At 39.2% G+C, this 22,038-nt stretch overlaps 1 protein-coding gene across 2 annotated transcripts in view; it reads right to left on the bottom strand.

The window, feature by feature from the left end:
* The window catches only part of LOC120526089 (adhesion G protein-coupled receptor F5-like), a 64,581-nt gene extending 43,350 nt beyond the window's left edge, over positions 1-21,231 (bottom strand). The window contains exons 1-5 of one of the 2 annotated variants that reach the window (XM_039748984.1): positions 21,072-21,231; positions 11,798-11,920; positions 6,716-6,764; positions 1,896-2,060; positions 328-489 (exon numbers count right to left, since the gene is read on the bottom strand). In XM_039748984.1, coding sequence (XP_039604918.1) covers positions 328-489; positions 1,896-2,060; positions 6,716-6,764; positions 11,798-11,908 — 487 coding nt within the window. In that variant the 5' untranslated portion in view covers positions 11,909-11,920; positions 21,072-21,231. Of the gene's footprint in view, positions 1-327; positions 1,393-1,895; positions 2,061-6,715; positions 6,765-11,797; positions 11,921-21,071 lie in introns of those variants that run through there. The other variant, XM_039748985.1, reaches the window with a different exon arrangement.
* Between the last annotated feature and the right edge of the window lie 807 nt (positions 21,232-22,038).

Raw genomic sequence — 22,038 nt, 5'->3', positions numbered from 1 at the left:
CCAAAGTTAAGTTTTTGTGATTATATTTGCAATATTAATCATAATAAACATACAGCACAAGGGATCTTTTAAATCACTTCTCATTGGAGGTCATGCAATTTTACAAACACTACACATACATAGCCATGCAACATTCACAAGTCTATTAAAATTACAGAAACAGAGAGGTTCTAAAGTTAGGCTGAAACTGGATAACAGTAAATAGAACAATGACAGCATTCATCTTCCTCAAAGTGCTAAACTCCTCATCCAACTAGGTCATTCTTTTCTTTTAATCTGTTTATATGGGAGCTTTAAAGCAAACTTGTCTAACAAAACATTCCTTACTTGGAAGCAGTTTCTGGCAATATGGCCCACTGGAGTTCAGAAGTTTGATGCAGCTGCAGATGTTGCTGCCTGGACATGATTCATATGAGAGGCACTGGTCAGCAGTCCAACTGTAGCCATCTTCACACCTGCACTGCATGTTGCTGCCTTCCGAGGTACACACTGGCAGGGAGGAAACACAAAATGTACATTATTTAGTCAAACTAAATATTTTCTGATACTTGCCAGTAACTGTTACAGTAAAATAAATACAGTTTTGAGCCTGAACCTAAAAGGGGCATCAAATGGTGCTGATTTACTGTAGTTAGTGGTCAAAGATTAGCTCATGTCTATAAAATTATGTAAATTACTAGTTTTGCACACTTGTGGCTTATAGTGGACGTTTTCCTGATTCACAACCAATCAGCGCTGAATGTTGAAAACTGCAAAATTTTGTTTTGTGGTCTCAATGAATTTCTAGAGGACAGTACGGCTTCTCAGAATAATTCTAGTCAACATGTACCAAGGCTAGTAGCAGAATTGATCTCTTAAAGATGATCTGAGGTCTCGCTGGCCTTCAACATTGATGACATCTACTGAGGTAAGCCCCAGCCCCTCAGGACAATTTTGAAGGAATGAATGAAAATGTTGATGAAAAACTGAATGAATGTAACACCTGTATAGAGGACATGGGTTGGTTGGGATCCTGGGCTGGGATCAATAATGTTCCCTTACCTTGCCAGGAGGCCCCAATAATGCATGGATAATATGGATGGATTGGCATCCTGACTGGGTTAGTTATACTTCCCTTTAACCATAGGGATTCCAGCATGATGGAAGAATGGAGGGAGATGGGCTCCAGGTTCCATAGGTTCCCTCGGTACATGGGGTGGCAGCATCCCTCTCGCAGGGCTCCCATTTGGAGATCTGCAGAACTGCATGGGAGTCATATTTCTGGAGGGCAGCTCTGTTGTGGTGCATAAGTGCTGCTGATGGGGTGCTGCTGGGAGGAGGCTTTCCTGTCAGCAGGAGATTCCACTTGACCCAGGGGAGTCAAAGTCAGGAGCAGAGAATGACAAAGCTCACCTGGTGTGAAGGTGGAGGGGAAAAGAAAAGAAAAGAAAAAAGAAAAGAAGTAAGGAAGGAAGGATGGGAAAATGAGGTGTTTTCTACTTCATTAAAGAGGTATTGCATCTAATAAAAGACCTGGGACCTGTGTCTGGTGCAGTTGTGTCTGAGACGCCCTCTACGCATACTATAAGCAGAAGTAAAGTAAGATGGGCAATGACCTACAAACAAACTAATAAGCAGAATCTTTCTTTCATTACCTCATTTACGCCATTTAAATAGAATCAAGGTCTAGTAGTCATAATTTTGCTTTCAGAGAAATTTGAGACAGAGGGGATGTGGCGACTGCCCACACCTCTGAGCCACTTGTGCACAGTGTCCAGTCATTCTAATAGCCTTGCATTTGGATTCATAGTTAAGATGATTGTTTATCCAGTTATCACTTTGTCAAAGGTGCCATTTCTGACGATAAGCATGCAATATCCAAAAGGTGGGCTTACTAAGTGAGTTGACTGGCTAACCTGTTGTAACTGCAGTGTCTTTGATTTCCACTGGGCCTGCACTGGTGTTGAGCACAAGCGGAATATTTGTAAGATTATCCAAAAATGCTTTGATCTGGGTTACCATATCCATGTCAAAAACTGTGATTTTGAAGTCGATGAGATACGTCTGAGCATTTCCTGGTGCTGAAAAGGAGAAAAATATCATGTTACATTTTTTATTAGTACGTTTGTTTAGTTTATTGCCCTAGCTATGTTAGCAGAATGGACTATAATTTATTAAGGCTCATAAAACATAGGGACAATGGCTATCTTTATTCCACAACAGCCTCCAGATTTAACAAAAACCTTTAGAAGACCATTAAGTTGAATGTTGCATTGTTATGTAATTACAGTTATAAATTCTCTTGTCAAACAATGATAAATTTGAAAACTTACTGATGAGTCTTGACCTTCAGGTTACTTGTTAAAAACATTTAAACTTGTTTAATTGAACTATATTTCTAAAACCATTTACCTTCCAGAGGCTGTAATGTTGATACTGGCTTAGTATTTCTGAAGAATTTAAAGTAAGCTGTCCATATATCTAGTCTTTGGGCATACCGAGCATACTAATTTCATGAAAAATTAATTTTGTGCTATTTTTTCATGAGGTAGAGTGTAAGGGCATTATATATATATATATTTAACAATATATATATTTAACAGTTTAAATATTATTTTAACTTGAATTAGCAAAAGATTGTTTTTATTAATATATGGTTTGTATTGTTGTCTAGCGGCACATTATAATGACTGGCCTTTTAAAGGAGCGACAGCTACACTTCATACTGTAGCCATTAGGGAGATGGATGATATTCTGGTTTGTCAGCATCAAACTCTATAAGTCGCTGACTGCAACTAATCTGAACACAATGACAGCAAGAGCTGTCCATTAGAAAGAAATGCATTGTTATTATCCAAGATACTGACATGAACAGCAACACTTAAATAGAGATAATCTGCACTGTTAATGGTCCCTTTTTCCAACAGACGCTCAGCCTCCTGAAACAAGCTACTACTTTTTCCCCGCTATATTGAACATTCACAAAGAGAGACATTGATACAAATATTCAAAAGAATAATTAAATTAGTCTGATGATACAAGGAACAATGCCCAGTTCTATTATTTTAGGTGAGGTTAACCTGAATCCAGAGAATAATCAACTCAGCGCTATCCCAAAAAAAAAAGAAAAGCAGGCCGACTCACAAAACAGGGTCAATCAATCAATCAATCAACATTTATTTATATAGCACATATTCATACAAAAAATGTAGCTCAAAGTGCTTTACAAAATGAATAGAAAAATCGAAGACACAATAAAAAATAAACATAGGTCAACATTAATTAACATAGAATAAGTAAGGTCCGATGGCCAGGGTGGACAGAAAAACAAAAAAAAACTCCAAAAGCTGGAGAAAAAAAATAAAATCTGTAGGGGTTCCAGACCAAGAGACCGCCCAGTCCCTTCTTAAGTCGACCCAAGAACAATTGAGCCTTATGTAAAAGCCTCAAATACTTTCCTCCATAGATATTTATCTGTTCATTCATATTCTGGATGGCCATCTCAGAACAGCGGATGTCCCGAGTGCAATTCTCCAATAGCTCCCTCCTTGTTTCTGCCTTTCCTGATTGTCCTTCTCCTCTGCACCACTTCCAACTTTGTCATGCCAACCTAACGCTAACCCTTGACTGCCTGAGAGACTTACCAAGCGAGGTCCTCCAAGCTTAGCCGTCACCTCAAGTGCCTATAAAAAATCAACACGCATTCTAAATTCCCATGCAGTGTTCAGTCAATAACCAGAACTCCTGTACCCTTGCTACAAAGTAAATGAATCAATCATACTCGACATCACAGGCTATGATATTATACCTATGGTGGCTTTCACATCCCTGGTGATCCTTCGGTGGATACATTTGATGAATCTAGCAAAGAACTTAGTGATAATTAATATCAGTTCAGGTAGGGCCTAGTGATAGGTTTCTCAAATCCTTTTTATTCCTCAACTTTAATTTTCGCTTTGTCCTTTGAATTTAGTGTCTTGACCTTGTTGTCCACTTGGTTCTGAACCCTTCTTTTTTGTGACCATGTTTCTGGTGAGTGCTTTGTAACTCTTGGTCCAAATTTCTCCTTACAGTAATTCCGAGATGGTTGTCTCATACCACATGGAGGAGTCAATGCTGTTTTAACCATAACACTGTTTACTAATCACGTGTTCATGGGTGTTGCGATGTTTGACATCATCATACAATCTCCATATATAAGATGGCTATGCACTAGAAATGGCACTCTGGCTTTGAGATATTTTCAGAAAGAGTTTCTTTCACAAAAGACTTAGCAACTAAACAGAGGATCTTATTTTTTGGCTTAGCTTTTGACATTTGGTTTCATTCTGTTTGACGACTGACTTTTGGATTTTGTGTTGGCATTTTTGACTTCCTCTTTTCTGACCATGTCCTGTTTTCTGACTAAGATTTTTGCCCATCTCCCAATTAATTTCCCAATTTTTATCACTCCTTTTAAAGTGAACTCCCTTTTTCCCAAAAGGTGTATCACATTTAGACGTACTGGTCAATGTAACAAGCACATCTGGATGGAAACTCCTAAAGACAACAGAAGAACATGCAGATCACCCAGCCAGCTGTGAACCGGACCAGACGGTCCTTAGAATTGAACTCTAGAAGTGCTGACCAAACCACATCAAGTAGACAATTTATCTTATATATAAACGTCTACACGTGGAAGTGTGTGTGTCTGTCCGGCCCGGAAGTGAGAGGTGGAGTCAGGGTAAGGGCTCCGCCACTGAGGAAACAGAAAACTCGTTTAGTCGCTAATAACACAAGTGGGGCCAGCACGTCAGCAGAACAAAACCTCATGAGAAAGACAAAGTCGCTTAGCTGCTAACATTGGCAAAACGGTATCCCTTTTACTTTTCATCATGCCGCTAATACACAAGCGATGCTAGCTTGTCAGCAAAACAAATCCTCCTAGGAGAGAAATGCCCAGAGTAGATCCTTTCAATTACCCGACATCTCTACATTTCTTTTTTTTCTGACAATTTCAATAGTTTCTAGAACCCCGGGCTTTTTACAGCACGGGCTTACACAGCTAGTAATCTATAATGTTCCATTAGGAAATTAATATTTAACAAAATATGATGTTTTATTTATTTTTTCAACAACAACAACTTAGTTTTTGTATAGCCCTAAATCACGCAAGGAATGTCTCAATGGGCTTTAACAAACCCCGTTTTTTGACAGCACCCCACACTTTACCCTGTATTAGATGAGAAAAAAACTCCAAAAAAAAAAAGGAAGAAAATTTTGGGAAGGATAATTCAGAGAGAACCCCACTTCCCATGTAGGTTGAGTATGCAATGGGTGGCAAAACATGGTGTACAAATAATGCGCAAAACAAAATACAAGTAGTCGTCTTCACACAGCTAGATGGCCAGTCTGTCATGGTTACAGGATTGAAATCCTCAGCCACCTAAGGTCACACAGATAACTGTGACAGGTTTCATTCTTCTTTCAAGTGTCCACCAATAATATCATCAGCACTGAGGTGGTCTAAAACTACCGCTACCACTACTATTGTTTCTATTGACTGGTGTTTTATTTTTGTGCCAATCCAGTAACACACTGAAATTTTGAGCTACCACAAGCAGCTAACTCATACATAATGTTCCACCTCCATCACATATCAAAAGCTTTTCATCAGCAGATGCTTCTTGTGAATAGCAAACTCAAAATGTTTGAGTCTTTCTTTATAGGTGAAAGTATCTCCAAGCCACACCCCCAATCTCTTGTCATTGATTGGACTGCAGGTTTGGTAACACCTGACTCCAGATTAGCTTTTGTTTAAGTCATCAGCCTAGGGCTTCACAGACTTTCTCCAACTTCGACGTGCAAATGTCTAAACAATGAATGTATTGGTTATAGGAACAATACAGCAATTTATGCATTATTAGTTAAAACAGATTGTGCTTGTTCATTATTGTAATTTAGATGAAGAGTGGCACATATTTTAAGACACACTTATGCATAATATTTTCAAAGAGTTTACATACGTTTTCACAAGCACTAACCCAGAATGAGAGGCCATAATGGGCCAAGTCAGACTTGTGAACATCAGTGCAATCCTTAATTTACAGATAAAACAGCTCTGGATATAACACACAGGCAGTAGCAGGCCAGGAGCTGCACCCTCATTCTTAAAGCTGTAAGACAGCAGCACTAACCACTGTACAGGCCTGCAGCCGTAAATGAACAGAAAAAGATGAACAGACCCTTCAGGTTTTCTTGACTGTTGCTTTCAATGGAGGTAAAAGAAGTTAGAATCATTTTATACATCCGCACCATAAGGTTGATACAATTTTCTATAAAAGACTGATTGTTTTATAAAGTATTTATCCATCCATCCATCCATTTTCTAACCCGCTGAATCCGAATACAGGGTCACGGGGGTCTGCTGGAGCCAATCCCAGCCAACACAGGGCACAAGGCAGGAACCAATCAAGGGCAGGGTGCCAACCTACCGCAGGACACACACAAACACACCCACACACCAAGGCCAATTTAGAATCGCCAATCCACCTAACCTGCATGTCTTTGGATTGTGGGAGGAAACCAGAGCGCCCGGAGGAAACCCACGCAGACACGGGGAGAACATGCAAACTCCATGCAGGGAGGACCCGGGAAGCAAACCCGGATCTCCTAACTGCGAGGCAGCAGTGCCACCGTGCCGCCCCTATAAAGTATTTATCTGAATAAATAACATTATAGTAATGTCACAACTTACCTGCACGTTTTTGCCTGATACCAAACCCACCTTCCTCTGCCTGCTCCTGCTGCAAGAAAGTAATAACAATGTAATTTAATGTACAGTATAAACATATAAAATATCACAACAAGTTATATAATACAAAACATCTTACACAAATTATTTGACGCCTCATTACAATAATAAAGTCATTATTATCTCCTACCACAATAGGGTGTATTAATTCAAAATGGGGTGCTGGGAACTTTAAGGGTTAGGGTTAGGGTTAGGGTTCCAGCATCGTTGACTGCCCTAATAAATCACATTGCCAGTTGGCCTAGTGAACTGGTGTGTGTTTGGCTTTTTATTCTAACCAGTTTAAGCCAAGTTGGATGCAAGAAATGATCTAATCCTGAAAGGGGTGCCAGTTTAGCACAGGGTGCAGTCGCACACAAATACATATTGAGACAAAGGCAATTTCAGTCTAACACATTCAGCTTTGAAATATGGGATTAAAATCCAAAGAAAAACCTCACATAAACCCAAGAAGAAAGTGAAACAAGGGTGCTGGACATGTGAAGCAGAAGCCCTAACTACTGTGTCACCATTGGAATATCCTAGTTAGCTTTAAAGCACACAGGAAGAGGTGATGGAGCTGTCTGTCATCATCAAGTTGAGACACTAAGAAAGACATTTTGTAACACTTTAGAAATTGAAATACTGTGTACAGTATATTACTCATTTACTGTTATGTAACAAGACGTTAATAAAGCCTTCTTTGGTGTTCATAACACTTACAAAGCATCAGTAAAGTGTTTATTCAGCTCTGCAGTGTGATGTCACTTTGGAGTTATCTGCGGTGGTGTAACTGAGACACAGTTCTCTCGATATTACAGATCTGTGAATGCTTCATAGTAACAAGTAGTTTTACCATCAAGTCAATATGTAATAATGCAGAGAGAAGAAAAACCTAATCTACTAATGGTTTATAAGTGTAACGAAGACCCATAGTTATTAAGATCTACTTACATACGAGTGAATAGGTGCATTTTTGCAGTACCTAAACTATCAGGTTTTCAAGACATTTTAAGTTGTTTTATATCTGCATATTCCTACACTTTTTCAGGTGACATTTTAGGACCATTTAACTCACTTCTCAAATTCTGCACATCTGAGCTGCCAAGTATTCATTCAACAAAATTAACAATGTATTTCTTGCACAACCCAAAATCACACAAGGAGTGCCGCAATGGCCTTTCTTCCCTAAGAAGACAAGAAAAAACTCTCCAAAAAAAAACATTACAAGAAAAAAAATGGAAAATATCTTAGCAAAGTCAAATCAGAGAGAGACCCCCAGGTAGGAAGACATGCAATGGGTGTCATAAAATGGGGTAAATACAACACATCACACAAAACAGAACAAAAGTTATCCACTTCACAGAGCTAGATGGCCACCTCATCATTGCCACCTCAGAAATGCAATACAAAGGGATAAAATGCTTTGTTCCTGGTTTGTTGGATTCCTCAGTCATCTAAGAGCACACAGATAACTTTGACAGCTTTTCTTCTTCTTTCAAGTGACCACCGATGATGTCATCACCACTGAGGTGGTCTGAAACTGCTGCTACTACTGTTTCTATTGATTGGTGTTTTATTGGTGCCGCTGTCATTGGCTGGTAGCTAATCTTCATTGTTCCATGTGGCCAATCTATCATGGCCACCTCAGAAATACAACAAAATAGCACAAACTACTTTGTTCTTGCACAGCGCTCTCCGCTAAGTGCAGATTCAGTGTGCTGTGACAACTCTCAATACCAAATCCAAGAAGAGATCATCCATCCATTTTCCAACCCGTTGAATCCAAACACAGGGTCACGGGGGTCTGCTGGAGCCAATCCCAGCCAACACAGGGTGCAAGGCAGGAACCAATCCTGGGCAGGGCGCCAACCCACCACAGGACACACACACCCACACACCAAGCACACACTAAGGATAATTTAGAATCGCAAACATAGAAGTCTCATATATGAGGATATAGATTTGTTAAAATACATCAAAAAAATAAAGTAGAAACTAACAAATAACAATTGCCAAACCAAGGCCAGACTGTAAAGAAGGAGTCCAACAAGTCAGACAGAGTTACCTTGGAGTGTTCGTATGTTATTATTATCTAACTGTGAATTGCAGTGGATTGAATTTGTCACTGATGAGCAAAAATAAAAAAAACTCTTTAATGTCAAAGTGAAAACAGATCTAAATTACATGTAATTAGAAAGAAGTTAAGCAAAATGGCCCTTTTTATTGGCTAACTAGAAAGATTACAATACGCAAGCTTTCGACCCTTCTAAATTACATCTTGCCTGAAGACGGGGCCTGAGTTGCCTCACATATTGTAATTTTTTTAGTTAACCAATAAAAGGTGTCATTTTGCTTAACTTCTTCTACATCCATAATGGCTAACATACTACAACATGTAATTAGAATATTTCCCCAGGTCTCAACGACCAGCCTTTTAATCCCACCCTTCATCTCGTTGTCTCACCTGCTCTCACCTTTCACTCGTTTCATCTTCCCAGACTTTGTTCCCTCCTATTTAGGTTACCTGCTTGTTACTTTTCAGTTGCATGACTGATGGAGGCTATATGGCTGAAATGCTGTGCCTTTTACCTTCTGTCTTTTTCAGCATGGAAATAACTTTTAATCTTTTTTTTCCTTTGCAGATACCGATCGATACACCCGCACACTGCACTAACTTGGTAATGTAAAGTGGGTTACCAGTTTGTAAAGAAGTTTTTAAAAAATGCTTTGTGCAGAGTTGATGCACACTTCACACCCGATGTATAGTCCGATCACACAGGTTCAGTGATAATCTGCTGCAGTTCTTAAATGAAAAGCCTGAATTTTTCATTCTTATGGTGGACAAAAACAAAATCAAGGAACAAATCTTTACGTTCCAATCAGAATCAGAATATCAAAATACTTTAATATTAATCCCAAAGGAAACGATTTATGTTACATCTGTACGGATAGACAAAGGCACAAGTAACACGAAGAGCAAATATAAAAAATAAGCATATTAAGTAATATAGAATATAAAATATTAGACTAACCTACAAGAGATCCTCATTTACTATGCTCTACAGGTATGCAGTGAATTGAATAGGACAGATACTGTACATCTGAGTCTCTTATCAAATCCATAGCTTACTAAACAGAAAAGCACACAGAGCAGGAAGTGTTTCACATAATAATATTGCACATATAGGAGAAACATTGCACATTTTAAGAGGAAAAGAAAAAGTTAAAAGAAATGAGAAGCCACAGACGAGTTATTGCACATCTTAGGAGTTGAAAAAAAAAAATCCATCCATTCATCCATCTATCTATCAATCAGTTCAGGGTTGCAGGCTATCTTTGTTCCAATAGGTCGTTAAAAATAATACAAATCCACGTAACAGGGCTTGCATGCGTAATAGGACGTAAGTGACCAGTCAAACCTGCTACAGCACCAGACTGAGGCCTCACCCAGCCCCAAGGGTTACAAGTCCTCCATGTGGGCGGACAGGTCTTGTGGCACTACACACTCAGCAGCCAGTGAAGGCAGGGTGAGAGTGCAGAGGAACTGAGTCCAAGGCTTCTACATGAGAGACGGTTTTAACAGCAGACCTCGGGACTTTCAGTGTTTTGTTGGTCAATTTCCATCATTTCATGTTTTTCCTTTGTTTGTTTTATTTTGGTTTAGAAAATAATGGTGGTGTTGCATTATAGAATTTCCAAGGACATTTTTAGAAAAGAGGATGACAGTGAAATTGCAGGCCATCCCCATTCTCACCATGATGTGTTGTTTTGATCTATCTATCTATCTATCTATCTATCTATCTATCTATCTATCTATCTATCTATCTATCTATCTATCTATCTATCTATCTATCTATCTATCTATCTACAGTATCTAACATATAGTGCCTGGTTGGTGTTTTCATAGCTGTCGTCTGTTCCACAGAGCTCTCCAACTCGTGTTCAATCACCAGAAGGAACAGCCGCCTGCCTGTCTCATTATTCTGAGAATCTCAGATATTTGAGCTACGCAAGTTGTTAATTTGGACTTTTAGTTAAAATCTTCCTTGCCTGACTGGATTGTGACACTTGAATATTTAAGGCATGTAAATGCATCCATTATTGGCTCTCTGTTTCATCACTATATGAAGATTTAGTCTTTTACCCCTGAATTAAACCTCACACAGAATGATATTAAAAGGAAAAAAGGTAAATATGCCGATTTGTCAAAAAATGGAGCTGATGAGGGAATGGAAAGCAAATTGGGGAAAAAAAAAGTGTAGAAAAGTAGCAAGAAAACATTTTTATGGAAAAAAGTACCTTTCAAAATAATCATTTGTGGAGAAAATACAAAGAAAAGCTGGTTTGGTTATTTATGTTCCCAATGCATGCTGGTATACTGTAGGTCTTCCAGCTACTGATGAGAAGTGGGTGCAATAAGAGAAAACATAAAATACGAGACCAAGAATGGCATTGCCTCTGATTACTAGGAGTTTGGATTAAGCCAGTTAGAAAACAGATGGTGGATATTTTCATAGTAATATCACGTCAGTACACAAAATAAATATATATGTTGTAAATAAATGAAAGGAAAAAAATACAAAGACGAAGTAGGTCGTTGTATTGTGCTTCTGCAAAATCATATTAAGAAGTCTTCATAAAGGTAATATTTGCAATAAAACCATTTATTTGAACCTGGGACTTGTGTTTGTGAGGTTGTGTCTGGGTATTGAAGTGCTGCGACGCCCCCAGGTGATCACACGACAGAAAATAAGACAAAGTGATTAGGAAACAAAGGGAATATGGGAAAAACAGATGTTTTAAAATTTTAACTCTGAATTTAAAGTATTACAAGTGACTGTCACAGAATGTGCTTCTTTAGCATTCAAACTAATAGCCAAATATTTTAAGACATACAAACCAAGGTTTATGTGTCATGTGCAAATTGTTATAAAATGACTGAAATATGCATTTATTCCGACACATCTGTTAAAATACAGTATAATATTTAAAGATTTGTATTTCCCTGATAAATAAAGTTGTGAATGCAAAGATTTTACTTACTTTTGAAAAGTTTTGGTTCTCATCTTCATTAAGCATTTTCACATGGGAAATAAAAAGAAATGAAATTGCTACAAATACATTCAGGAACATTTTACTGTGCCACATGGACATGTCCAGTTCCACCTAGAATAGAAAAAAATAATATAAATGTGCCAAAAACTGCTCAGTAATAATTACACTTTCTTCAGCTCCCATTTAATGGACTGCTTTGCTCATCTCTCGTGACAGCTAACTTAAAGGCTGATTTCACTACAGGTACAGCTTAATGGGCTCACTGACCACTTTACACAATCACCGTGTCACACTGAGTCTCGTACACACTCCAGGCTCTCTGTTAGTGTTAAAGTGTGACACTATGAAGTGAGATTTACTGGTCATAGACAACACAAGTCTCCCCGAAGTCCAGGGCTCCTCCAGAAATCTGTGTCTCCTCACAAACTCCCACAAGTGATTCGTAATCTCCTGGAAATTGGTCCCTGCTACAATATTCCAATTTCTTGTTCTAACAACCTTGAATTATTTAAATGTAACTCTTTACCTAAGCTTTTAAATTTTACTGTGTTGTATTGATTAGTATTATTGTATTAGATTTATAAATACTGAGGAATTTATATGGAATACCTGTACACCTGCTTATCCATACAATTATCTAATCAGCCAATCATGTGGCAGTTGTGCAATGCAGAAACGAGTCGGGGGCTTCACATCACACCCCAGAAATGGAGAAAAATATGTGATGTCAATGACTTCAATCATAGCATGATTGTTGGTGCCAGATGGGCTGGTTTGAGTATTTCTGTACAACAGTCTCTGGGGTTTACACAGAATGGTGAATAGAGTAGAACAGAATCACTAACAGTCATCAACAGAAAAATGAGGAAATAAGGTGTATGAAATATATACTGTACAGTATCTAATCATGCAGTCACGTCAGAGGAACACCTTCCGGGCTCATCCGAGGTACGCCACACCCCGCCAAGGTGAGAGGGGCCACTGGCACTAAAAGTGCCATCTTTTTTCTCCCCTGCAGCAGCGAGAAGACACCCCTTGACGGCAATTAACGCCACCCCTTCCTGCCAAGGCTATAAGAGTCCTCCAGATGTCGGCGTCTCACTTGGAGACGGACTTTCCAAAAAACGGAGTTCCCACTGGCTGATCTGCTCTTTAGAGAACCCAGGAAGGCAATATATGGAATAAGTTAACACCTTCACATGCCTGTTTTGTTTAGTGATTTATTTTACAATTAAAAAGGGTGACCCAGCTGGCACCCCAGCATTTCTTGGGACTCGCTCTGCGTTCCTTCCACCTGTGCACAAGCTGTACATACATAGTACATGTATACACACCTACACACATGGCATTTTAAATAAAGATATACATTTGTGTTAAAACAAAACTGCATGTGCTTAAGTAAGATGAATATGCTGCAAACACAACTTATATGAATATGTGTACTCAGGTAAAGTAAGCACATGTATTTCTTATTTATTTAGTCACTCACTCAGCAATACCATACAGCTAACTAAACATCTATAGATATGTGTTTAAAAATGAAATTTGTATTTATCTATCAAAAGCAGTTTATTTTTTTAATTTGTCTTATTTCTCAGTGATTGAATTGCATTCTATTTTGGTACAAATTGCCCAGGAGCTTAAATTTGTTCACTTTTTCTCACTGCTTTTCAATAACTAAAGTTATGTGGGTTTTAACACGTTTCCAGGAGTGATCCTTTGTAAATTATTTTGTACTTTACAGCTTTCCGTGTTATAATTTTATATATCCTACACTATATGTGTTTCAGCAGCTCCATTTCTGGCTTTTTCTTGTCAGTCTTATATTATTTTTTAGAATTATTCTTCCACCAATCCATTCATCGTTTTTAAAATCTAATCAATCCAAGACAGCAGCACAAGGGCCAGGGCTTGTTACTTTTATGTGTAAATGTTCACTTGTAGTTTTTTAGTAGGGCACGTAAGTTTGGTTGTAAAATGTCATTTTAAACACCTTTGTGGTTTCTTTCCGCTTATCTCCCTGATGTCGACTCATAGATCTGCCATAATGACTAATCTGTAATTTTTGCTCACTGGTGCTGTCAGCAAATTAATCACATGCAATATTACATTTTTTATTTTGTACCATTAATATTTTTTTTGCATTTCATGCATACAGTACTTCATTTACTACAATTTCCCTAAATTCATCATTTCAGACCATCCATCCATTATCCAACCGGCTATATCCTAACTACAGGGTCACGGGGGTCTGCTGGAGCCAATCCCAGCCAACACAGGGCGCAAGGCAGAAAACAAACCCCGGGCAGGGCGCCAGTCCACTGCAGGGCACACACACACAGCACATACTAGGGACAATTTCAGATTGCCAATGCACCTAAGCTGCATGTCTTTGGACTGTGGGAGGAAACCCACGCAGACATGGGGAGAACATGCAAACTCCACGCAGGGAGGACCCGGGAAGCGAACCCACATCTCCGTACTGTGAGGCAGCAGCGCTACTCACTGTGCCACCATGCTGCCCTGTCATTTTATACTTTAATTTGAATTGTTTCTCATTGGATCCCTGTTTTAAACAACCACTTTCACCAAAACTTTAGACCACCACACCTGAAAAGATTTTGGAGGCCTGGTTTTCTTTCACTGATCTTGTCATAAGCCTTCAAGAAACAGATGCACATGAATCTATCTCTAGATATTATGTCATAAGTATGACATAGGAAGCCCCAGTACTTTTTTTCCCACATTGCAGTTCATGGATTTCCGACTGTTGAGCCTTGGGAAAATGTTAAAAGGCAACAAATGAAACTCCGTAAATAGAGGATAGCTGCTGTTTGACAGAGTCAAGTCTGTCTTCTTTTTAAAACTTCATTATTGTAAACAAGTAATTCTACTACTCATTTTGACAATGTTGTTAACTCAAATTGTGCTCTTAATGCCAAAGTTTCCAAACCACCACGTAAAAGTGTAAAAAATGAGACAAAAGATTCAATAGAAAACTTTCAGAAAAGGGCCATTATTGTTTTGTGTACTTTAAAACAATGTGACTACTTAATAAGAATAGCTCTTTTTGTTTCTGCTTACGGCTTTGTTCAGTATTGAGATGAAAGATCAGCCTGTTGGCAGTGATATTTGTAGTGCTTGTCTGTATTTATACTCTGTCCTTCTATTATTGATGAGGGCACCAGGAGATATTTAACTATAGAAAGAAATCATCACATCATTTAACAAATTCATCAACTTGAATCTCTTTTGATTTCTACTTTCTGTTCGTTTATAATTTTATAGATAGATAGATAGATAGATAGATAGATAGATAGATAGATAGATAGATAGATAGATAGATAGATAGATAGATAGATAGATAGATAGATAGATAGATAGATAGATAGATAGATAGATACACATTGGAGGGCTCATCAGAGTGGTAAGCGATACCACCCAGGGACACCAGAAGATGCGATCTCTGATTTACACCCACAGATGCCCTTTGAGGGAAACAGACTCGTCCCCTTCCAGTCCATGAGTTTTAAAAGTGGGACATTCTCAGAGCAAGACATTTCATTTGGAAGATGAACCACCCGCCCAAAGGAGCTCCGACCCTGAAGCTTCACCACTCTCTAGAGCCTTCTAACTGCAGCTAAATGACAAGCATAGTTTTTTTGTTTGTTATTGCGTCATTGTGCACCCGTTATTTTGGTTCTACTTAATATTTCAAATAAATGGAGTGACCCGGCGGGTACCCCAACCTTTCATTTGAACTCTTGCATTTATCACAGTTGACGACAATAGATAGATAGTGCTTTATTTGTCTCAAGGGCAAATTTAGCTTTTTACATAAATAAATGTTGTCACAAGCTACAACAGGTAGAGCTGCTTACTCACAGTAAGAAGACCAGGGTTCGCATCCCAGGTCCTCCCTGCGTGGAGTTTGCATGTTCTCTCCCCGTGTCTTGTGTGGGTTTCCTGCTGGTGCTCCGGTTTCCACCCACAGTCCAAAGACATGCAGGTTAGGTGCATTGACAATCCTAAATTGGCCCTAGCGTGTGCTTGGTGTGTGTGTGTGTGTGTTCACCCTGAGATCGACTGGCCTACTATCTAGGCTTTGTTCCTGCCTTGTGCCCTATGCCAGCTGAGTTAGGCTCCAGCAGACCCTCGCAACCCTGTTCAGGACAAAGCGGGTTATAAAATGTCTGACTGACTGACAACTATCCCTGCCCCTTCAACACACTTCAAATACACACCAGAATTACTAAAAGGTTAGAACACTTCTGACTCGGCTGACGATAAAAGAGTCACAGTCAGAGTGAGGGCGTATTGCTTTATTTAGGAGCCGCACTAGAGTTTCTAGCCATACTTCTGCTACATCACTTTACATTGAGACATAAAGAAAAATATATTCAACCAATACTACCTCTAATACAATATATTTATGTATGATGTGAACACAAATAATATCAGCACCCGGTCTCAGTCCAAATCAGAGATTTATGTGAACACAAAGCCTAACACACAGTCGTCCCTTGTATATTCTGAAATAATTAAAAACTTAACAGAAGCCCAGCCTTCTTATTTTAGCACAGTGCACATGAACTCCTGCCAAATTCTGAAAATGTGATCTTTACTAATTTTAAGTAAATTCGTTTACCAAGATATGGAAGGATAGGGATAGGATTCTTCCAATTAAGTAGGATAAGACAACTAGGGAGCCATGTTGTGTAAGATATCACTGCAGATTTTTAATGACCGCTTGCCAACTGAAACGATGGGAAAATGTTCTACCAACGTCAAGGAGCATTTAAAAGGATGGAAATTAAAACAAGACAGTCTAAAGAATTAGCAAGGTTATCATGTCAGAATGCTAGAAAACATTACTGAATATGAATGGCTAATATTTTGTGTTCATTTTTGTCTCCTTCATTAACTTTAGTTATTCTGTGTTATGTGGAAAATGTATGACGTATGGGGAAGTAGTCAAAAGAGAAAAAAGAACATATTGTGTGGTGTGACTGAAAAAAAAAAATCAGGGCACTGTCACAGTGTTACTTAAATCATATTAGAAAACCATTGTGACAGATGGCCGGGGCCCTTGCCCAGTTGGTATGCCCTTTTGAGGACAGGACCATGGGAGAGGACAGGTCAACAGCAGGATCTCCCCCAGGACACGAGAGGGCAATCCTCCTGGTTTGCATTGGGGCCACGGGTTTGGAGCTGGGAAGCTCAACCATGCTGGCCACCGACAGGGGGTGCCTGGACAGCCACACCCGGAAGTGCTGCCAGAAGAGGATCAGGGGGCAGCTGGAGTGCAGTATAAAAGAGGTCGCCTCACTCCATTTGGGGAGCCAGAGTCGGGAGGCAGAGGGCGGAGATTGTGAGGAGTGGAGTGGAGGCGGCAGAAGAATAAAGAAAGGAAAAGGGACAGAGCATTGTGGGGTTTGTGCACTGTGTGCATTGTGCTAAAGGAAGAAAATAAACGTGTGTGTGTGTTTTGGACTTCTGTGCATCCTGTGTCTATTTGGGTCGAGGCTGATTCTCCACACCATATTAGTATTTTTGATATCAAAATGAAAAACTGAGAAGAATACAGCATTGATACAATAGCTGGCTTTGTTAACTACCTTAAATAATGAGATTTTCAGAATTGTCTAGAAAAAGCCAGAGTAACAGAAGATGCTATGAAAAGTAATCTTATCCGCTTATGGACGGAGATTTATGCACTGCAACAATTTAGGTTCTCTCAGCCAAATATGGACAGAATAAACTTTAGTTGATATTGAATTAAAGGGAGGATTAATGAAAGCTTTTATGTTCTACCTCACGACAAATTAATCCCAACGACATGTATGTAACTTTAATTATCAGTTCTAAATTGGCCTGATACGAGTGTCTGCCTCATTAGTAGACTGGCATTCTGTCCAGGGTTGGCTCCTGCCATGTCAGCGACTGCTGGATTTCCTGCCCTTCAACCCTTTAATAAAAGGGATCAGAATATGAATAAATAGATCGATCAGCACAAGGTATTCATGCAACTGAACAATATAGATCTCTCATACACTACCTTTAAATGAAGAGTGTATCAAATGTATATACTTAAGCTACTTACAGTGCATTCAGAAAGTATTCAGAGACCTTAATTTTCTAACACTTGTTTTTTTTCCACATCTCACTACATTTCATACCCCTGAATGACAAAGCAAAAACGGGAATTTCTGCAAATTTTTTAAAAACGAAAAACTGAACTCTTACATTGAAGTATTCAAGCTCATTATTCATAGAAGGCCCTCTTGTTGGGTTTGAATTGGCAGGCTTCACACACCTGAGTTTGAGGATTTTCTGCCATTCTTTCTTGTTGGTCCTCTCAATCTCTGTCACTTTCGATGGAGACCGTTAGTGGACAACTATTTCAGGTCTCTCCAAAGATGTTTGAATAGGTTCAAGTCCTAATTCTGTCAGGCCCTCTCAAGGACATTCCCAGAGTTATTCCTCAATCACTCTTGTGTTATCTTTGCTTTGTGCTTAGGCTGGCGGTCCTGTTGGAAGTTAAACCTTCAGCCCAGTCTGAGGTCCACAGTGATCTGGAGTAGTTTTCCATTTAAAGATATTTCTGTACAGCTTTTACTCAGCTCCATCTAGTCTCCCAATCTTTGCCACTACAAAATGACTCCACAGTATGACGTTGCCACCACCACGCTTCACAATTGGAATGGTATTGCACAGATGAATAGTGGGTCCTGGTTTCCTCCAGAGGTGGCACTAATATTGGTTTCATCAGACCAGAGAAGCTTGTTTCTCAGTCTGAGAGTTATTTAGGTGCCTTCTTGTAAACTCCAAGTGAGCTTCCATGTCGTTTACTGAGGAGAGGATTCCAACTGGCCACTCTGTCATAAACCCCACATCTGTCAAATGTTGCAGTGATTTTTGCCCTTCTGGAGGTTTCTCGTATCTCCACACAAGTTCTCTGCCATTCAGCCAGAGTGAACATTAGGTTTTTCATCATCTCCTTACTATAGCCCTTCCCAGGGCTCAGTTTGAAATTATCGAATGCTTCAGAGTCATGGTTGTTCCAAAGTTCTACCATGTAAGAATTGAAAACAACTGTGCTCTTGGGAACCTTCACATTTTTTGTAGCCTTCCATAGATCTGTGCCTTGACACAATTCTGCCTCTAAGCTCTACTGGCAATTCCTCCAACCTCTTGGCTTGGGTTTTGTTCTGACACATACGGTCAACTGTGAGACCTTCTATAGACAGTTGTGTGCCTTTCCTAATCAATTGAGTTGACCACAGGTGGACTCCAAACAAGGAATAAAACATCTCCATGATGTGAAATATAATGAAATGTACCTTAGACACACTTCAAGTGTCATAGCAAAAAGTCTAAATACTTGTGTCAATGTGATATTTCAGTTATTTGTTTTTAATACATTTTCAGATTTCTAAAATCCTGTTTTCGCTTTGTTATTCTGGGGTAGTGAGGAGAAAATGAATTTTAATTATTTTAGCACAAGTCTGCAACATGCAAAATCACCTTCAGGTCTTAACTCACGTAAGTGACTCCACCCCAGGCTAAGAGGAGACGCTGCCGCTAACCATTCTCTCTCCTCCATACGCCGTACTGAGATCCACAGTGCCTGACTGTACCCCAAAGGCCTGGAGAAGGCCGCACACATTCATAAAAGGGGTGCGCTCAAAACACAGCATCTCATTTGGACCTTCATCTTTCATGTGGAAGGATTGCCTGAGCTACCTGAAGCCTACTCATTTACTTGTTTTGTAAAACAGAAGCAATTGTAGCCGTCCTTTTATTTACTCTATATATATAAAATCCTGAGCCTAAAAGTGCAACAATTTTGTGCAACGATTTTATGTGACGTTTTTATGTGATGTTTTTTGTCATGCTTTAAATCAGGCTTATTTTAAAACCTACATATATATGTTTAGTATCATTCTTTTCAGAATTTATTGAACTTTAATATGATGTTGTTAGATTTTCAGATTCTTGTTCCATTTTTAAATTATAAACTAGAAAATATCAAGAACTCACGTCCTGGGAGACGAGAATTTGTAGCAATAGATTTAACCACGCCCGGGGTTGGAAATAAAAGACAAAGAGTAGATGACAAAGACAGCTTCTGTACAGAATGTTCGAAGCGGCGTGCTAGATGCATATCACGCGGTGCAGCAGCAGCAAGCCAGCAGCTGATCAAGCAAAGGGGAGGTAAAAAAAACAGGATTTGCTTCCCATTGTATCACCGTTTAAGAGGGGGTTTCAGAGGAGCAACTGCGTCTCCTTGGGGTGCGTTCAGCCCCCCTCTTCACAATGCAAGCGGCAGAAACACAAAGTGGCTGGCGCATAGCGGAGGCAAGGGGGGTTGGCGAGCGAAGCAAGCAGGGGGTAAGCCCCCTAGTTTTTTTTTTTAAAAAGCTGGATTTGCTAACCTTTCTTTCGACTTTGGCAAGTCACAATACTTGTATTTTCCTTTCATTAAACCGGGTTGCCTTTGCTGGCGCCCCAACATTAACTGTGGGCTCCAAGAGTTTTCCTGGTCATCACACTACCAAATGAAATTATAATTCTTCAATGGTATTTAAATACAATGCTTTGTTGGCCATTGGCGGCAGTTTTGTAACAGTTATCCATTCATTCATTGTCTAAACCCACTTAAACCATTTATAGGGTCATGGAAAGGCCTTGTGAGCAAAACCATTTCTTGCTAGATTTTCAAATACAAAAGATCAAAACCACTTCATGAATTATGTTGTGCCACGCTGACGTTCCTGCTTTTTGCACACTAAACACAGGAATTCAACACAATTAACACTAGCGCTGTGTGCGATTAGAGAGCATTATGAATGCAGGGTAATTGCAGGAGCTATTAAAGGCTGTGTTATTAGGAATAAACCTGTTCTTTATTTCTCCTTTATTTAATGAGCAAACCATACATTTATAAATAAACTGGACAAATTTGTATCAAGTCAAATTGAGATTAAATCATTAGATGTGCTAAAGGGCATGCAACATGTACAAAATACTACAGCATTCCATATTAGTGACAAGGTTCGCATTTTAGTGTCTAATACATTTTATACATAATAAAACAGAGCTCAAAAGATTCACATTTGTTGTGAATCTTGCTTATTTCTTGCAGTGTGAGAAGTGCTGAATACACGTTCTTTAAACTCATTTTAGCAGATTTAACAGCTACTAAAGATTGAACTGAAAATGTTTGAAATGGGTTTAAATTCTTATGCCGGTTTCTTACCTTGCTTGTCACATTTCAGGTTATCTTGAGCTCAGCTCAGCTCTGCTCTTGCTGTCTCCCAGGACTTCTTTCATTTCTAGTAAGGCACATGTAGGTTTCAAGCTCACACCACTGACTGCTTGGTTTTCTTGCTTTTTTCTTTCCTCAGTGTTGCTCAATAACTCACAAAACGTTTGACGTGACTGCCACACAGTACTATCCTCATACCTGATACCCTCCTTTGGGTGTAACCTAGGCTGCAACAAGAAATTAACTCTTTATGACAAATAAAGTGTAACTTACACCATCCCTCAGTTATCCAGGACATTCCCTAGATGAAGCGTTATGCTTCTCTTACATAACAAGGCCTTTGTTGTGTGCCAGTCACCAAATAAGAAGCTAGACATCCACAAGAATGAAGTGGTTTAGGACAAACACACCACCTTATTCATAAAATAAATATATTGGATTCTGCAAGAGCCATTTGCCTTTTTCAAATGTATGGGACATTTCCTTATATAGGAGTACTAAATAATATACATGATATAATATATCTCACTCTTTATTATTAACAGTGGTGTCTCCATTGTGCTACATAAATGTCACTTACCAAGACTGTATGATATCAGGCCATTTCACAAGTCATTATTTCAGGTTATTGATTAATAGACAGAGTACATGGCACTGCTCAAGGTGGAACAGGGCAGAGGTGGTCAATAAATCAACTCCCCAGGGGAAAACATTTGGCTCCAAACTAAAATTTAACTGACTCAGCCAACTGTGGGGAGCATTTTTTATGCCTTTATTTATTTAAAGAGCTTCAGTAAAAAGCCAAATTTCCTACTGGGTATAAATAAAGTTCTGTCCATCCATCTATCTGTCGATGTATTTGTCACACAGTCTAAGGGCATAACTGAGGGTAAGATGTGGAGTCAGGGGTTGATGAAGTGCACTAATGCCTTTTCCCCCTCTTTCACAGACCACCAGG

Source organism: Polypterus senegalus, chromosome 3 (genome assembly GCF_016835505.1).
Source record: "Polypterus senegalus isolate Bchr_013 chromosome 3, ASM1683550v1, whole genome shotgun sequence".
NCBI classification, from domain to species: domain Eukaryota; kingdom Metazoa; phylum Chordata; class Cladistia; order Polypteriformes; family Polypteridae; genus Polypterus; species Polypterus senegalus.
This window is presented reverse-complemented; position numbering and strand designations above follow the sequence as displayed.